General features: G+C 29.5%; 1 protein-coding gene across 1 annotated transcript; it reads left to right on the top strand.

The window, feature by feature from the left end:
• Positions 1-14,799: 14,799 nt before the first annotated feature.
• LOC112735804 (uncharacterized) lies at positions 14,800-18,810 on the top strand. Its single transcript, XM_025785296.3, has 5 exons — positions 14,800-15,387; positions 16,032-16,193; positions 16,372-16,551; positions 16,853-17,023; positions 18,365-18,810. Exons 1-5 carry the CDS (start codon positions 15,079-15,081, stop codon positions 18,701-18,703), a joined length of 1,161 nt encoding a protein of 386 aa, XP_025641081.1. The 5' UTR covers positions 14,800-15,078; the 3' UTR covers positions 18,704-18,810.
• Positions 18,811-19,766: the final 956 nt, after the last annotated feature.

The raw sequence follows: 19,766 nt of genomic DNA, 5'->3' as shown, positions 1-19,766 counted from the left end.
ATTAGGGTTTTAACGTATTAATAGAAAAGAATTCAATTCTTTAATTTGGAATAATTCTTATATGAGTGATTCACTGTGTCCATTTTTGTTTGTTCTGGTTGTTGATGTTCTGCACGGAATAATAGGAGAGGTAGTCAGAAACAAACGTATTTCGTCTTTGCTAGTTGGCAAGGATAATATAGAGTTGTCACATTTTTAGTTTGCAGATGAAGACACTATATTGTTCTGCCCACCAAAGGAGGAGACTATAAAAAATTATACCAGATTGCTGAGGTGCTTTGAGATGATGTCGGGGTTAAGCATAAACTTAGATAAATCCAATCCCAATCAACTGTGAACAGCCGTGGACTCACAATATGTGTAATTTATTGGAATGTAAGGAGGCAAACCTTCCAATGAGATACCTGGAAATTTCTTTAGGAGCTAACCCAAGGCGGGTCAACACTTGGAAACCGGTAATTGATAAGGTAGAAGAGAAGCTTAGGCTGTGAAAGGCAAAAATCCTTAACAAAGCGGGCAAGTTAGTTCTGATAAAGTTTGTGTTGAATAGTCTGCCGGTGTACTATTTGAGTCTATATAAGATGCTGAAGACAGTGGCAGAAACGTTGATTTCATTGTAGAGAAAATTCCTATGGAGTAGGGAGGAAGGTAGACATGGTATGACACTTGTCAAGTGGGCAGTGGTTCAAACTCCTAAAAAGTTGGATGGGTTGGGGGTGGGTGATGCCGTAATAAGGAACACAGCTCTCCTTTTCAAGTGGTGGTGGCGTTTCTTAAAAGAGGAGTGTCCTTTATGAAAGAAGGTTGTATGCTCTTATCACAACTTGAACCCCAATGTGATGCTGTCAGCTCAAGCATTGCCTTGTAGAGGAGGTCCATGGAAGGATATATGTCAGTTGCAGTTCAAGGACCATATTGTGAGAGATAAGGTGATTGCTGGGTTGTCCATGGAGGTGGGTGATGGAAGGAGAACTCGATTTTGGGAAGATGTTTGGCTATAAAGTGGTCCGCTTAAGCTGAGTTTTCTGAGACTCTTCTCTATTTCAAACCAAACAGGATCTGTTATAGGGGATTGTGGATTTTGAGATGGGTTAGAGTGGATTTGGAACTTCCAACGGCGGCAAGAACTATACCAATGGAAGTTGGAATTAGTGTATCAATTGCTCGAGTCTTTAAGGCCGGTAAAGATGCCACGTGATACGTAAGATAGAGTTGTATGAAAGATTGACAAGGAAGGCATTTTTCAACTAACTCTTTTGTGCAGGTGGTGCAGTCAGAAACGCTACCAGAGGAAATCACCAGCTACAGTTTTACCAGAACCATATGGAAAGGTTTAGTTCCGCCATGAGTGGAGTTATTTATCTGGTTTGCTTTGATAGAAAGGGTAAATACAAAAGAAAGATTGCATAGATTGAGTATTATTAGCCACGGTGATAACTTGTGCGTTTTATGTAAAAAAGATATTGAACATATTCACCACTTATTTCTTGGTTGTGAGTTTACCTGGCAGGTGTGGTGTGAATGGATCTCTGAACTTGGGAGGTTGTGGTCTGTCCCGGAGTCACTGAAAGAACACTTTGAGAGTTGCACAGGTATCATTAGCAGGAGGGAGGAGTGCAACAAATGGCACATAGGATTTTTTTTCAGTTATATGGAATGTATGGCTTGAGAAGAATGGACGGATATTTAATAACAAGGAAGCCAATGTACAACAGGTGTTTCACAAATCTTTGACCAGTTATTGAGAGTGGAATCCAAAGATAACAATAAAGATTGTGTTCAGGTTGTTTTATTACTTTATAGTTTGAGCCTTTTGCTTCTGTTGCTCCACTTTATTGTGTTGAGCTCGTTTGTTCAAAAAAAAATTCTTATGAGTTAAATTTTCTTCTTTTACAATTTTATCCTTAATAAAGAGACGAAAGAGAATTAAATAGGTGTTAGGCAAAATTGAAATAATCAATTATAAATAGAGATATTTTTTACATTTAACTTATTGAGCTTGTTTAGTGTGAGAATTGATTTCAAAATCAGAACCCTTTTGATTTGATTTGTAAACGAAGGATAAGTGAGAATTTGAATTCTCAAAGGAATTGAAATCATTTCTTTTTATTTGTTCTAAAACAAGAAAAAAATTCTCATTCTTGAGTGAATTCTAATTCATAGGTTTCCAAACAAACTCTACATATTTCGCAAATAGAGATAAAAAAACCTTTCAATTGCCACTTGATATAGCCATTAAAAAATCTAACAGAGTTATCATCATTTAATCTCGGCATACTACTGTAAACGGTTATGTGACAAAAATAAAATTAGAGGCTAACATAAATTACAAATGCTAAATTGAAAAATCAAACCGAATAAATCAAAATTTTAGAGACTCAATTAACAACACAAATATAATTTTGAGAACCAATATAAATATTAACTCTTGATCACATAGAAAATGCTCTAACAGAAATATCAAAATATCTAACAGGCAACTTCCTTAGTGTCATAAAAGCGTGTAAATTAAAGATAAAGCAAATCAATATATTCAATTCAAATGGCAACAAATTATACCGATTAAATGTGGTTATTTATATTTCAAAATGATCTAAATCTCACTGTGATCGTCCCCTAATGGTACATATAGATTCTTTCATAGTTTCATTCCCTGATGATGCTGTTTAACACTGGAAATACCAAACTTGTTCGTGCTGTATTTGAGGATCACAACACTGAATAATATAATCCTAGACCAAGTGCCCCACAAAAATTACTACAAGATCATTGTCACTATCATATATATTAATTGAGATATCCCCAACATTATTGAAACTAAAAGAAATACTAGTTAGGCATGATTTTGATATCACCCAAATGCAGTAAATTAAACATTCTTTGGGTTTAAATAAAGGTTCCAAGGAAGCTCCCTCTTTGCAAGGCGTGGAACAATGACAAGGTTGAGAAAAGCAACAGCAAAGGAGGGGAAAAGAAGAAGTCCTCGAATATCTGAATTGATGAGGCCGTCAGGGGCCAAATCCCATGGTGTTCAGAACAACCGAACCACAAACAAGAGAAAACTTCAAGAGTTCATGGCCTCAGAACAGGTCTTCCTTGCATTTCGATTTTTCCTTCCTTCTCAGAAACATGCAATGCTTAATTACTAGTTGAGAAACGATTTAAACAAAATTTATTGTACCTGCAGGTTGAGGAACATTCTCACGACCATCAACATGTCAAAAAGAAAAGTGGTAATGTTTTGTCTATGTCATTTTCATTCTTTATTCAACTTGATATGTGTACTTCAAAATCAGCTATGAATATAAAATATATATTAAAAATAAATTAAATAATATATATATATATATAAATATATAATAACTGATTTTAATAATTAATTTTGATGTATAAATAATATTTATGTTATTTATTTTATTGTATATTATTTATTAACATGTTATCATTAAATATGTATAATTTGATTATTAAATATAAGACTAGTTAATATAATAAGGGTAAAGTAGTATTTTGATCTTTAATATTTGGATTAAATTTTAATTTGATCCTTAATATTTCAAACGTTCTATTTCGGTCTTAAAATTTTTTAAACAGATTCAATATTATTCTACCATTAAATTTGACATAAATAGTTAACAGAACGAGTGACATAGATATTAACAATATAATTGTTAAGTCATGTCTTCTTGTATGTTGGAAAAATATAATCAAAATCTTTTTAACATTTTTCCTTCTTGATCTCTTTTTCGTAAAAAAAAAACAACATAAATCTTAGCAATTATTCATCAAAACATTTAAAATGTTCGAAATAGAATGTTTGAAATGTTTTGGAAATAAAATAGGACGTTTAAAATATTGAAAACTAAATTAAGACTTAATATAAATATTTGGGACAAAAATAATATTTTATCCATATAATAAATACTTTAATTCACTTAAAAATAATTTATACACTAAACTTCTCTCTAATTTTCTTTATACATAGTAGATGATGAATAACATAATGATCTATGGTGTCATGGTGACGCTGAATTTTGTTATCCTGGTGGACACATAAGTATATAACTGTTTATGAAGACATAAATTAGGGGATAAATTAATGATCCCAATATAAAAAGAAAATTATTTACAAGCATATGAAAGCAATGAAAAAAGAGGCCACCTACATGAATATTGATGATCTGAAATCAGATATTTGACAATGCTATAGAGTTGTGACATGTCAATACCTCATGTGCTATATATAATCTTTGTATCAACTTTTATATATTATAGCCAAATAAATAAATAGATTTGCAGAAATAAATTCTTATAATAATGAAACTTACTAATCTTATCATTATGTGTGTGTGTATGTATCAGATCAACAAATTAAGGTGACATCTTCTGTTTATGTTCCAGAGAAACGAATACTTGAACTTGTCCTTGACACTTTACAAAGGTGTTTGATTGGTGTATATATTTATATATAAAATTTAAATACAGTTTTCCTCTTTACTTATTTAATATCTTTAACAATATATATACAGGAAAGACAACTATGATATATTTGCTGAACCGGTTGATCCAAATGAGGTATGTATGAGGTACTATAATACACACACACACTAATAAGGGATTTAGATGGCTAATTAAGTTACCTTAATGTAATTTGTGGCAAGGTTGAGGACTATTACACTATAATTGAAGAGCCTATGGATTTTGGCACAATGAGGGCTAAACTACATGAAGGGATGTATAAGAGTCTAGAACAATTTGAGGTTTAATTAATTATATATAATATATACTTAATGTGAATGTGATAATCTTTTTTCGGTTAATCTAACACGCTATCAATTATTGTGTTTGGACCATTATGCCGCAGCACGATGTATTTTTAATATTCAACAATGCAATGCATTTTAATTCTTCTGGTACCATATATTTCAGACAGGTATGTAATAATATATAGTGGGCCAATTTTGATGAGATGATTTAATTAGTTAAAACTTAAAAGCCCTTTTCATAATTCTGCAGGCTCGTGCTATAAAAGAACTAGCCAGGAAAGTGTTTGATGTATTAAAAAGTAGCCCAGACAAGTTTGAATTGGAGTTCTCAGAAACGAAGCGAAAAGTTGTTGGTCGGAGAAACCAAGGAGGTTTTAGGGATTCAACAACAACTGCAGACATGAAATCCATAATCTCAATTCAACACACACCAAAAGTTGTTATGTCTATGCATGGTGAAGGTAGAGATAATAATCTTGAGGTTCCTATAAGTAGGCAAGACGAGAGAATAAGATCCTCTATATATATATATATATATATATATATATATATATATATATATATATATATATATATATATATATACACGGTTGTGTCTCTGGTGGCTATACTAGTGGTGGCTACAAATGGCTATGTGCTGACCAAGCAATAGGATGATAACACCTGAATTGTGAGAGTGTACCATTAACGTTTGATTAACATAGTAAGCAGTAACTTGTGTTTTTTTTACCGCAGTTGGTTTCAAGTCGTGGCTTTTTTTTCTTTTTTTTTTCTTTTGGAAGATGCTTGTTGTTTTTTAATTTTTAGATTTTAATCAGTTTTTTAATTTAAATAATATTATTTAATTAAAATATATTTTTATTCTGTAAATAAATATATTAATAATTAAAATTAATTTAAATTTTAAATATTAATTTTTTTTATTTTTTACCCATTTCGTAAAATAGATATTTTATTATTTTTTATTTTTTATACGTTTTTTATTTTTTAAAAATCTTATTCGATAAAAATTCATCTAATATTTTTTATTTTTTTTATTATTAGTTGGATTTTTTTATTATTTATATATTTAAATGTTAACGCTTTTAAAATTAAAATTTATATTCATAAAATTTGTTTTTTTTTTTTAATTATAACACATATAAAATTATTAAGTTATATACAAAATATTTTTGAAACACATCCAAAATCATAAATAAAAAATTTAAATTCAAATGTTAAAAATAAAATTAATTTTTTTATATCCTATTCGATAAAAACACATCTAATATTTCTTATTTTTTATTATAGTTGGATTTTTTTATTGCTTATTTGAACATTAATATTTTTTGAATTATTAAAATGTATGTTAATAAATTTTTTTTCAATTATAACACATCTAAAATTATTAAATTATATATAAAATATTTTTAAAACACATCCAAAATCATAAATCTAAAATTTAAATTTAAAAATTAAAAATAAAATTATTTTTTTTATATCTTATTCAATAAAAATGCATCTAATATTTCTTTTTTTATTATTAGTTAGATTTTTTCGTTACTTATTTGAATATTAATATTTTTTAAATTATTAAAATAAATAATTAAGTTAAATTTTATAGATCTTATTCAATAAAAATATATTTAACATATTTTTATCATAGTATTAGTTGAAATTTTTATTATTTATTTGAGCACTAGTATTTTTTCATTTTAAAGTCTTTATTAATTTTAAAATTAAAATTTCAAATTTTATTTAATTTGATTTTATAATTTGTATTTAAATTATAATTTATTATTAATTAAAAATATTAAAAATAAAACATAAATTTTAAAGTTTAAAATTTAAATTTTGGTTTGTATTTTAAATATGCATTCAATTTTAAAAAAATACTAAATTTATTGGATGAATTTATTTTAATATTTTTTAATATTATAATAAAATGATGAATAAAAGATCATTTTTTTTAGATAACTAGTTGAACTGTTTTTTTAAGTCTTGGCTTGGAGAGATTAAAGTTCAGTGTGTGCTAGTGTCATTGAATTTAGGAAATTAGTTTTTGTTCATAATATTAATTGGCTTGTTTTTTATGATAGTTGGTTTTCTGTGATATCTGTATGGGCCCAAATTTCACAAAAAAAAAAAGAGTGAAACAGCTTATAATTACCATGTCATTAGCATAGTTACCACTCCCTAAGTTTGGACTCGTGCAGTCAACATTTTTATTCAACCCAGTACGTGTCACTTGATTACAGGCTAACTTGGGATAGCCACGCTAGTCACCAAACCTAACTAGTCAGCACAGACAGCACCTATATATATATATATATATATATATATAAGAAAAAGTATATGTAAATAATTTTTAACCAGCGAACTTTAAACAATTAAAATTAATAATTATTAATTTTGTATTTCAAAAATACTTATCGGCTTGTTATTAACTAGATTTTTAATAATTACTTAACGAAATTGAATTTAATAATTTTTAGTTATTATTTTGACACGAAGAGATGTTTATATAAGTAGCCATATATATATATATATTTGTATGCAGGAGGCTCTAAAGAGGGCAATGGATATAAAACTTTGGTGGATGACAAGCGTTGTACTTATAAGCCTTTGTCTTTTACTAAGGATGAGTCAATATTTACCACCGTTTATGGTAAATTGAACCAACTTGAGCGTGTGAGTTTTGCCTTTTATGCCATGCATTTTTTATTGGAAGAATTTTATTTGAGTTAATATTTAAATTCATTCATAAAAAAATAATATATTTTTTAAATTAATTTTTAAAAGATTTTAGTAATTATATTATTTTCTGAAAAATATATCCATAAATTAAATTGATTTTTTTTATAAGTTAAATGATGACTTATCACATTAAATATTATGTGACATAATTACAGGATAAGCTAAGTTAATTACTTAATTCTATGTGTCACAAATTTCTGTTGGAGAGTGCTAGGTAAACAATGACTATTTTGAACAACATGAACAACTACCAATTAAATAAAAATACACTATACCCTAATTTAATGTTATTAATTAAATTTACTCTTTTAACCCTATTAATTTACATTGTTTACACATTGTTCAAAAATATTGTTTGTTATCTATACTTTTTTATTTCTGTTACTGATTCCTTTGAAGTGATGATTATTATTCATAAAAATTTTTTATTATAACATGTAAATAATATATTTTCATAAATGCTTATTATTCATGGTTGTTTGTGTTATTTTGTTATGTAGGTTAATAAGCGAGATGTTGGGTATAAAGATAGCTTGATGCTGTTCACTAAAGATTTAGGACCTACGGCCAAAAACATAGCGAAAAGAAAAATACTTGAATGTGAAGTTCGTAGTGCAGCATTTGAAGACGCATGTCGATCAGATTCTAATGGCAATGCAAGAACAGGTCCCTTTCTTTCTCCTACTCAAGTAGGGAAGAAGAATCAAGGCCTTATTCCGTTTAATACCAATCCTCATCATTATGATCTACGCCATTTTCTCTGCAATCGCAGTTTTCAGCACTAAATTAAAGTGTTCAACGCATGTGTCTGCCGCGCCGCGCCAAACCACTTTCTTATGGTTTGTTACAACAATAGTATACATGTTCTTTTGTGATTAGGCTCATCCTTCTATAGTTTTTTCAGCTGAAGTTGAACTTGTTCTTTTTTTGGGCTAATAAGATATATTTCGATGATAAGAATGGGTATGGAGACATTTCAACGCTAGGAAAAAATTTCAGCGACTAATTTCTCAAAATTCAAAAACATGTGTCAATCTTTAATTTGTTTATTGCTTTATATGATTATATCTGTACTTGGCAAAGAGCCATTTATCACAAAATATTTGTTTACCTATCTCATATCGAATAATAAGAATAAAAATATTAATGTATTGAATAGTTACTAATTTATAACATAATATAGACAACCATTAGGCCAAAATGATACATAAAATCTTAAGTCAAAACATACAATAATATCTAGAAGATAATAAAAAATCAATTTGAAATAGCTAAAAATTACTTTTTTTATATTTGTTAATTAGGGTTTGTTTTATTTTATATTCGTTAATTTTTTTATATATGTATAACTAATATTTTTAAATACTGTATAAGTAAATCTTAAATAATAAAAAAGATTGTAATGACATTCTAAGCTGAAGAATGTTGATTTTATCAAGGATTAAGTACGATTTTGATTCTAAGATATAGGTTAAAAAAAATTTTTGTCTTCACCTTTTTTTTGCATACAAAATCATCTCTAAAATTTAACTTAATTTTAAAATTATTATTTTTATCAAAATGTTAATTTTTATTATTAAATTACCACTAACTAAAAAAATTATAAAAATAAAAGAAAAAAAAAGAAAACGGGTTAAATGGGGAAGGGATCACGCAAGGGGAGGGAAGAAGAAAGGAAGAGGGAAGATGAGGAGAAGGAAATCATGCGAGGGGGAAGGGAGGCCGCCATCGTCATATTGGGCTCATTGTCGCCGTTGAGCCGCATCGTCGTCGCCGTTCTGAGCTACTCCATCATCGCTAGATCTGTCACTGTCGCTGACCGTGCAGAGAGAGAGAGAGAGAGAGAGAGAGAGAGAGAGAGAGAGAGAGAGAGAGAGAGAGAGAGAGAGAGAGAGAGAGAGAGAGAGAGAGAGAGAGAGAGAGAGAGAGAGAGAGAGAGAGAGAGAGAGAGAGAGAGAGAGAGAGAGAGAGAGAGAGAGAGAGAGAGAGAGAGAGAGAGAGAGAGAGATGCGCTAGCTGAAGGTAGAGGAGGAGTGTCGCCGCCTGGTGCGGAATTTATAACCACAAACTAACCGGCAAGTGCACCAGGTCGTATCAAGTAGCACCTCAAGTGAATGAGGGTTGACCCACAAGAATTGATGGACCAAGCAGCAATGATTAATTGATTTACTTAGTTAGACAAAAAGAAAATGATGTTCAGAGAGTTCAAAAGCATTAACAATGAGTTCATAATATTAGAAAGCAAGCAGTAAACAAGTTGTGAATAATATATGGAAAAACAGTTAAGGCTTTAGAGATATCTATTTTTCGGATTGACTTTTCTTACTAACTATTTTAATCATGCAAGATTTAATTCATGACAAACTATATATGACTAAATCCTAATTGCTTAGACCTTTTTAGTCTCCTCTAAAATTCATCAACCGCCAATTCCTTTGTCACTTAATTCCAATTAGAGGGTGAAGTTCAATTCTAGTTTATATACCACAAAAATCCTAATTACCCAAATATAAGAAGATTATATGTCACGTATCCCGTTAAATTCAGATAATTAAAATTTAGGAGAATATGTTTTCAAACTGTTGTTCAAGTAAAGAGCTTTTCCAAGTTATACAAGAACTCAATTAGAACCAATGTCATACTTCCGTTCCACCCAGATTCATGAAATAAAGAATGAAAATAATTCTTGAATTATAAACCAGTACATAAATTAAAACAGAAAAGTAATAGTATCAATCAATACAATAGACAAAGCTCTTAACCTTAACAGTGGAGATTTAGTTGCTCATGGTTCAGAGAGAAAACTAGGATTCGTAAAAACTGTAAATTGCGAAATGAGGTAGAAGAGAAGAGATTTTTCTAATCCTAATAAATGTAAAATATATTTCCTAAAACTAAATAATATCTTTCCTATTTATAAAAGAAATAAAGTTAAATCAAAATTTATTAATTGCTTCTCATGCAGCCTCTTGACGTATTGGGGACCACTTGATACATTAATGTCCACGCTGAACTTGGTAAATATCAAGTTCACCATGGATGATACAGTGTATTACTTGTGCTTTCCTTTGAATCCACAAATCCCAAGTTCAACGTGGAGAGATGAGTGTGATTTCTCTTGGAGTTTTCAAGTCCATGCTGAACTTGGAAGGAGCCAAGTTCAGCATGGAGAAGGCAGAGATTGCTAGAGAAGAAATATGCACTATTATATATTGTTGAAAATTCCTAAAAGTTAGCTTTCCAATGCCGCTAGAATCACGTCAATTGGACCTCTGTAGTTCAAGTTATTTCTATTTGAGTGCAAGGAAGTCAGGGTTGATAGCATCATTCGCTTTCTTCTTTTTCTGCTACAAAACTCCGTCAAATCCATTTGAATGCTACCTGAAATAAATAGAATTACACACAACTCAAGGTAGCATCTATAGTGGCTAAAGATATTTAAATCTTGATTAAACTCAACAATTTGAATGCAAAGTCATTAGGAAAAGATAGAGAAGATGCTCATGCATCACCATCATCGCGCCAACTGCCACCGCTGCCGTCCGTTGAACCCAATGCCGTCAATAAAGCACCTCTACTGCTTTGCGTCCTCCACTGTTGCCAGTGCTTTCGGTCCTCGCCGCTGGTCCTCTCTAGGGTGCTGTTTCTGATTCGTTCTGCTTCTGCTTCTAATTTTTTCTACTTCTGATTCTGATTATGATTTCATTGTTATTGTGTTTCTGATTCGGATTCTATTTCTTTGATCTTATTGCATGTCCATGAGCGGTTATTTATGCTTTTGTTTCTGCAAAGATGTCTCCTTTGAGAGGCCAGAGGAAGAGGAGGAGAAGGAACGACGGCTGTGTAAGACGGTGCCTAGGATGGCGGCAATGATAACAGCAATGAGGACCATGAAGGAGACTATGAGTATGATGAAGTGTTTGTTTCTGCTTCTATTTTCTAGAATAGGAAGAGGTATCATTAGCTTTCTATTTCTGTTTTTGCTTCTGATGATGAAGAAGAAGAAAAAGAAAAAGAAGAAAAGAAGGGTATTTTGGTCCAAAGAACGAATTTAAAATTATGTTGAACCTTAAAGATAATTTTGTATGCAAAAAAAGATTAAATACGAAAAAAATTTTCAACTTATATCTTAGGGACTAAAATTATACTTAACCCTTTTATTAAACGAGTAAATATCCAAAATCGTCCCTGAAAGATACCCCGATCTCCATTTTGGTCCTCGAAAGATAAAGTTAATCAAAATCATCCCTTCGAAAAATAAAGTTAATCGAAATCGTCCCCGAAAGATACACGATTCGTCACATTAGTCCTTCCGTCAGTTAGATGATGACATGGAGGGCTAATGCCACGTGTCACAAGATGATTGGTTGACGTGTCAAATTAGTGACATCTGGCATGCCACGTGTCAGGTCAGTGACACGTGGCATGCCACGTGGCACTTGACATGTAGAAAAGTTATTTATAATCAAAATAGTCCTTCAAAGTTCATACGTAAGTCATTTTCATCCTTGAAATTTTAAAAATTAATCAAATTAGTCCTTATATAAGTTTTTTTCTTAATAATATTAAATTTAAAATATTTTTTGATACTACTAATTTTAATAGAAATGTAATTGACAATAAAAAAATTAGTAATTGTATCTTTTCTTCTTAAAAATTTTTTCAATAAAATTATCTCTCTTCTTTAATTCTTCTCAAAATCTCTCTTATTCTTTTCTATTCTAAAATCTTTTTTTTTACATTATTATTACATTTTGCTGGAATATATATATATACTCAAAATTGAAATGAATGTATTTATTAATCTAAACAAAGTTATATATTTAAAATCAAAATTTATGTATGTTAACCTAAACAAAGTTATACCACTATTTTTTTTACTACATATTTTTTTTTCCATTACGGTGTTACTTACATATAGGATGTAATGGTAGTGATATTAAAAGAAAAATTATATAATCTATCTCAAACATATGAAACACACAAAAATTTATTATGATCATTGCATGTAATAGCTTAAGAAGCAATTCGTTTAGCATATATAATAATAATAATAATAATAATAATAATAATAATAATAATAATAATAATAATAATAATAATTAACCAACAAATTTTCAATATTTTGTAAAGTTTGAAATTGAAGCAAAATTTGTGAATCTTCTTGAATTTTGACTTTTAATATTTTGACTTTTGAGTATATATATATTCCAGCAAAATGTAATAATAATGTAAAAAAAAGTTTTAGAATAGAAAAGAATAACAGAGATTTTGAGAAGAATTAAAGGAGAGAGTAATTTTATTGAAAAATTTTTTAAGAAGAAAAGATACAATTACTAATTTTTTTAATTGTCAATTACATTTCTATTAAAATTAGTAGTATCAAAAAATATTTTAAATTTAATATTATCAAGAAAAAATAAAAAAAACTTATATAAAGACTAATTTGATTAATTTTTAAAATTTCAGGAATAAAAATGACTTACGAGGTATCTTTCAAGGATTATTTTGATTATAAATAACTTTTTTACATGTCAAATGCCACGTGGCATGTCAGGTGTCACTGATCTGACATGTCAACCAATTATCTTTTGACACGTGGCATTAGCCATCCACGTCATCATATGCCACGTGGCACTTAACGTGACACGTCATCATCTAACTGACGGAAGGACTAACGTGATCAATCGTGTATCTTTCAAAGACGATTTTGATTATCTTTATCTTTCGAGAACCAAAATAGAGATCGGAGTATCTTTCAAGAACGATTTTGGCTATTTACTCTTTATTAAACATATCAATATATATTGGTCACCCATATACATATATATGTGCACGCATGCGCGTATGTATATATGTTGACACTATATAAATAAAAGTTTTATATAATTAACTAAATCCATTTGATTATAAAATTTTGTAAACATTAAATTTAAAAATTAATTATGTTTAATAATATAAAAATATTTAATTAGATATTTATATAAATTTTTTTATATTATCGGTACATAAAAAATAGATATATATATTAGATTTTTTTCAATTAATCTCTCCTAATATATTATCATAAAAGAAAACTTCTCTTAATAGCTAATACTAATTTCCTCAAATATTTTTTTTATGGTAACTGAAAAGTAACAAAGAAAAAAATAAGAAAGAAAAAATAAAGAATAAAAAATTACTTAAAAAGTAGGACTGTTTTATTAATTGTTACTTTTAACCTCCTTTTAAGACACAAAAATTTTATTTGGTGAGTATGAATTCTCATTATCATCTTTGCTATGATATGTGTCACTTTATTTATATCTCTCAAAATTAATCCAAAGTCAACACGCTATTTTCAAAACATAATGTCTCAAATTTTCAGCACCAAAAAAATCAACAAAATTAGAGTTATCGTGAGAATTATTAACAAAAGTAAATGCATCGATTGTTTCACAAATAACATCTCTTTATTTCAAGTCTCAAACTAAAAGATATCATCTCCAAATAACAAATAACTCTATTTGTAGAATATTACAACTCTCAATCGTTTCTAATCAATCTCGTTGCCAACTTTCATTCCAGAGTTATCCTCAAATATTTACTTATACTAAAAGAGAAAAATTTTAAAATTAGTATTTTAATTTATATTGCTAAGTATTTTTTGCTAATAATTTAATATTATTAGTCCAGTAGTCTAACAGTATTTTTTTGTTAATATTTTTAAATATTATTTGTACGGTAAGTCGGGTACTAGACTGTTCGTAGAGGCCTCGAGATGGGGAGGTGGGTTCCCGCCTGTCTTCAGCTGGTGGTGTGGGCGAAGGAGCAGCCGAGCTTCCGAGCACTTCAAGTGGAGAGGAAAGCGTCACCTGCAATGACACTCCGACGCTCAAGTCAGTAATGTGTATAAGTGATGTGAGAGCTGAGGGTAGAGTGATGTATTGTGGGGGAGGGGTAGGACCCTCCCCTTAAATATCCTATCAGTAGGACAGACCTCAGAGGAGGAGGCCTCTTTCCTAGAAGCTTCCTTCTTCACAGCTGTGATACAGTTAGTAACGAAGGTGTCCAGATCGTAGACCGGTCGAGTCGAGTGCACGAGCTCGACCGAAAAGATCGGGTTACCCGTGGGCTGAATCGGCCTAAGTGCCAGCTGGGCTGGGCCGTAGCATTATTAATGAACTATTGCCTAAAAATAATAAGTTGTGTGCTCTTCTTGTAGTATTGCTCGCAACAAAAACCATTATAAATTTGATTTTTGTATGTTAATCTATATATATTATTGATGACCATTAATAGTGGTTAAATAATGTGAAAGAAAAATAAATAAATAAATAAATAAAAGAGAGGCGGAGGATGGTTCCCATGAAATTCTACGAGTCCTGCGTTGAAGGTGGCATCCACCAGCCACTTGTGTGTTGCAATATGATTATAGGCGAAAGAGTTGGTATGCAATTCAAACATGAAAGTGGTATGGTATTGTATTCAATCCGAATTGAATACATAATTATTTTGTCATCACGGTAGATGCAGTGGCTGTTCCCGTGGTGATCACGCGCCGTGGCTGAGTCTGAGCATTCTTACATAAAAAATAATGGCGTATAGAAGAAAGCAAGCAGGATTGTCAAGGGCTTCCACCTTCAAGGAAGAGTTTCATTTGCAGCAACAACCATTGGATTCATCGCTGGAAAATAATGGAATTGCAACTACAAACATGAACGATGCTTCTCGTCATCTTCGTTCGTCAGCAACTTTGTCCTCTTCCTTTTCCTTTACTCCAACATCTTCGACATCCTCTCTCGCTGCTGCTCAGGCCATCAAAGCCTCTCTTCGTGATCCATCCTCCCTCTCTTTTTCCTCCACTAAATCTTCGTTTGCCGCCCCTGAACATCACCGATCCAAGGTTTTATTATTATTATTTGTTACGATCGCTCATCATCATTCCTCGATTTATTTCTATGATTTAATTATTGCGTTGGTTTATATAATTTTATTAAAATTTTAATTAATTCTCTATATTTTTTTTCTTTCCAAAGAAAGTTTCAGAAGCCAGCACTCTCATTAAAATTTAGTCGATATTTAATCATAAAAAATGTATGTAATCTCACACCATTAAATATAATCTCATACTATTAAAAGTATTAATAATAGCTAATTAATGGCTATAAATCACAAAATATGTTAGCCCCGTAGCACTATTATCTTTTCAATTAGATCTCTATAATTTATCAGATTTTTTGACAAAAATATTAAAATTAACAGAATATTTTATTAAACTATAAAAAATATTCAATCAAATAATAGACATATTTATTTTGTTTAATAAAATATTCTGTTACAATATTTTTGTCATAACATAAACTTAATTACAAAATTTGAGATAATATAAAGATTCAATTAAAAAAATATAAAAATCTAAATAAAAATTGAATAAAATTATAAAAATTAATAAAATAATTAATTTTTTTTATTTAGCCTAAAGTTAGATGTGAAATTAGTTCAAATGGTACATATTTTATACTTTAACGAAACGAAGTTTGCGTGCAGTCATATGATATTAGCGGAGATGCTTTAGGGAGAGGTGACCCCAAGTCTGGTTTCTGGGGAGTGGTGGCTCAAAAAGGCAAGGATATTCTGGACGACAACGATAAACTAAGATTGCAATCTTTTAATAATAATACCTTTGCTCCAGCTGCTCGACCTTATCAGGTGACTAGATTTAGATGCCTCCTTTGTGCCTTTATAATTTAGTAATTTTAATTATTAATCTTTATTATAATGTAAAATATTAATGTAACTAATTGATGGTCTAAAACGATACAATCTCTTGGTGGTGTAGTATTATTGTACTACTAATACAGTATTTTGTTTGAATTGGTTGGTTCAGGAAGGGAAAACAGGAGAGCTGAGAAGTCAATTAATAAAGGCGAATGTAAATGGTAGTTTTCCTGATCGCGAAGACTCAAATAAAGACACTGGGACGTGGAATCCATGGCCTCAGCAATCAGGAGGCCCCACATCCAACCCCACCGCTATCCATGAAACTCAACTCAAGGCATCCCGCGACGTAAGGTGGCAACCATGTAATTAATTATAATCTGCATCCATATATAAAACAGAGCAGAATGCATATATGTTTCATACGCAGAGGGTAGAGAAATAGAAGAAGAGGACATTGTATTTTTCTCTTATTTATTTGTTTGTTTTTGTTTCTAACAGGTGAAACACCTGTGTTTATTTTTATGTGAAGTTGATAGTTAGAGATGATAATTTAATTGAATCATCTAACGATTTTAAACTATAGTGAGTTTCTACCTTTCTAATATGACATGACAAGCACAACTTGTGTTTTTTTTATTGGGTTACAGGTGGCAATGGCAACTGCTGCTAAAGCAAAACTACTTCTACGGGAGCTAAAAACCGTTAAAGCAGATTTGGCTTTTGCTAAAGCAAGGTGTGCTCAACTAGAAGAAGAGAACAAGTTACTTCGGGACCGTGAGGGTCGTGAGAAGGGACAAAACCGTGCAGATGATGATTTGGTACATCATCTTCTTCCATTGCTTTTTGTTCATTATATTACATCAAAGAAATGAGAAAAGTTTAAAATTCATCGGCAATTTTAGTTTATATTGGTTAATAATTTTAGTTAATAGTCTAATACTTTTAAATATTATTAATTAATTATATGACAAAAGTAATAAATTATATTAGTCTTAGCACTATTCTAAAAAAATTATGAATAAAAATATAACTTCATATATAAATAGGCAGCCATATTATATGTATATAAAAAAATTAATTATTAAATTAATTATAAATATAAAATATATATTAAAATATAAAATATATATTAATAAACAAAATAAATAAATATTATGTATACATTAAAATTAATTATTATATATTTGAATATAAATACGTGAGTAGTTTAATTTATTATTAATATATATTTTTATATTTTAATATATATTTTATATTTTTTATAATTGATTTTAGTATATATTTAGTAAAATTAATACAAAATATATATTGACTAATTTAACAATTAATTAAATAATATATATATATATATATAATATTTTCAGTAAATAAATAAGTAAGATCACTATTCATATGAATACATTCTCACATCTTAACTATCAAAATATCTTTATATAAATAACAATCAATAAATAAATAAAATGACTATTTATATAAATATAATAATTAAAAATTATTAAATAAATTGACTTCCAATATTCCTTCTTAGAATTTATTAATTTGACTTTATAAGGGACTACTACTTTTTAACATATTGTTGCCAAAAGTAAAATTTCGTATTTTTTTTAGAAAAATTCCTAATTATTCCAATTCTTATTTTTCTTCTAAACGAATACGATATTGAGATTTTTTACGAGAGCATGATTGATTTTTAAATTCGCTTCCGATTATAAACTTTTTACTAGTTAGTCTAGGTAAACTCTTCAGATAGCGTATTTTTTTTGAAACAAGGTCCTGTGTAGTGTGATATAAAGACTCCCTTTTTAAATAAAAAATGAAAAATTGAAATTAAAACTAAACTAAATGACAAATATAATATGAAAAATGAAGCAAATTTCACAAAAGCATTGTAGGACAAAAAAGAATCGTATGAATTCTATCAATATCTTATTCTATTATTCTATTTATAGAGAAAAAAGGAGGTTTGTTTTTTGAGTTGTTTTACAGAGATCGAACTTCACTAATTTTAAATTCCTAAAAAAAATACATTATCCATTTTTAAAAAATAAAACAATTAAAAAAGATTTTTTTATTCTTATTAAAATTTAATCTATTTAAAATTCTATGTAATTTTAAAATTTTTTATTATTCTATCTAATATTAAACTGTTTATTTGACAGATTCGGCTTCAATTAGAGACGCTGCTGGCGGAGAAAGCTCGGTTGGCGAATGAGAATGAGACATGCTGTCGTGAAAATCGTTTTCTAAGGGAGATCGTGGAGTACCATCAACTGAGTATGCAAGATGTAGTGTCTCTAGATGATGATGATGAGGAGGGCATGGATGAAGTCACAGAACTATATCCTATAGATACCAATGGCATGCTATCCATCTTTCGTGGACCACAAGAAAAAAAAGAGGAACAGGATCATGAAGATAATAAGAATGTATCGAAAGATGATCATAATGAGGTTTCTCCTTGTACCTCAGCTTCTGTAGATGAGCAAGCAAAAAAATAATGAAACCTTTATAAATATGCATATAAATAAATATGCATAATGTATTCATTGTAATTTGTAACACTTTTGGCCAATCAAAAACTCGAAAAAGAAAAAGTTCTTATACAGTTTCTCCTCGTTATTACCAATTAACAAACGTAAAAGAAGAATAGAGGGTTCGGGTTAGTTGTTGTGTGTGCAGAACACTCATTTTTCAGTGATTTTGTAACTTGTTCATGAGTCAGACGATTTTGTGATTTTTGTAACAAGTTTCTTTAATCAGATATTCACTTTTTTTTTTAATTTTTTCAAAGTACATATTTTGTCGCTAAAAGATTTCAAAAAATATTATTAACGTTTAATTTAATTTAATTTAATTTTGTTTTTAAAATTATTTGAAAATAAATTTTAATTCTATTCTTACGCTTAATCTTTTTTATACTGAGTCATTATTAATTTTTTCCACAGTTTTACTTTTCTCTAATTTTAAACCTAAATATATATCGAAATCTACACATTAACTCTAATTTAACTCCAACTCCAACCATACTCATTAGTCATTATCATTGTCATTGTCCCTAACTCTATGAACTGTATGTTGCTATTATCTGATGCAAGGAGCATATGACTTTATGTTTGTGTCGTTAACTAAAGTAGTATATTTTAGCATATATTATATTGTGTTATGAATTAGTCTCACGTTGTCCAAGTCTTGAAAATTTTTTCCTCCCCTACTAGCATAAATATGCATACATATCTCTTTTGCTTATGAGGTGGAGTTGATTGAGTTATATATTAAATAAGCTCTGTGTTTATTTTTCTCTAGACTCTGAGAGTAAGAAGTGCATCCTTAACTTAGTCAACTAAAATGGGTTCTTGTCTACTTTTACCATAATGGGATTGTTACCCTCGCGAAGATTGGTAACCCAAATGACGTCTCAACATCAATTTGGTATCAGAGCAAGGTCGGTCATCATCTTATTCCAGTAAAATTTTTATTTCATTCGTGGGTATGGATTTTTAGTGAGGTGCTCTCGCTATTAGTACGAGTCGTTGTTAGTGCAAATTGTCTTCTGCGGAGTTC

This window comes from Arachis hypogaea, chromosome 2 (genome assembly GCF_003086295.3).
Source record: "Arachis hypogaea cultivar Tifrunner chromosome 2, arahy.Tifrunner.gnm2.J5K5, whole genome shotgun sequence".
NCBI classification, from domain to species: domain Eukaryota; kingdom Viridiplantae; phylum Streptophyta; class Magnoliopsida; order Fabales; family Fabaceae; genus Arachis; species Arachis hypogaea.
This window is presented reverse-complemented; position numbering and strand designations above follow the sequence as displayed.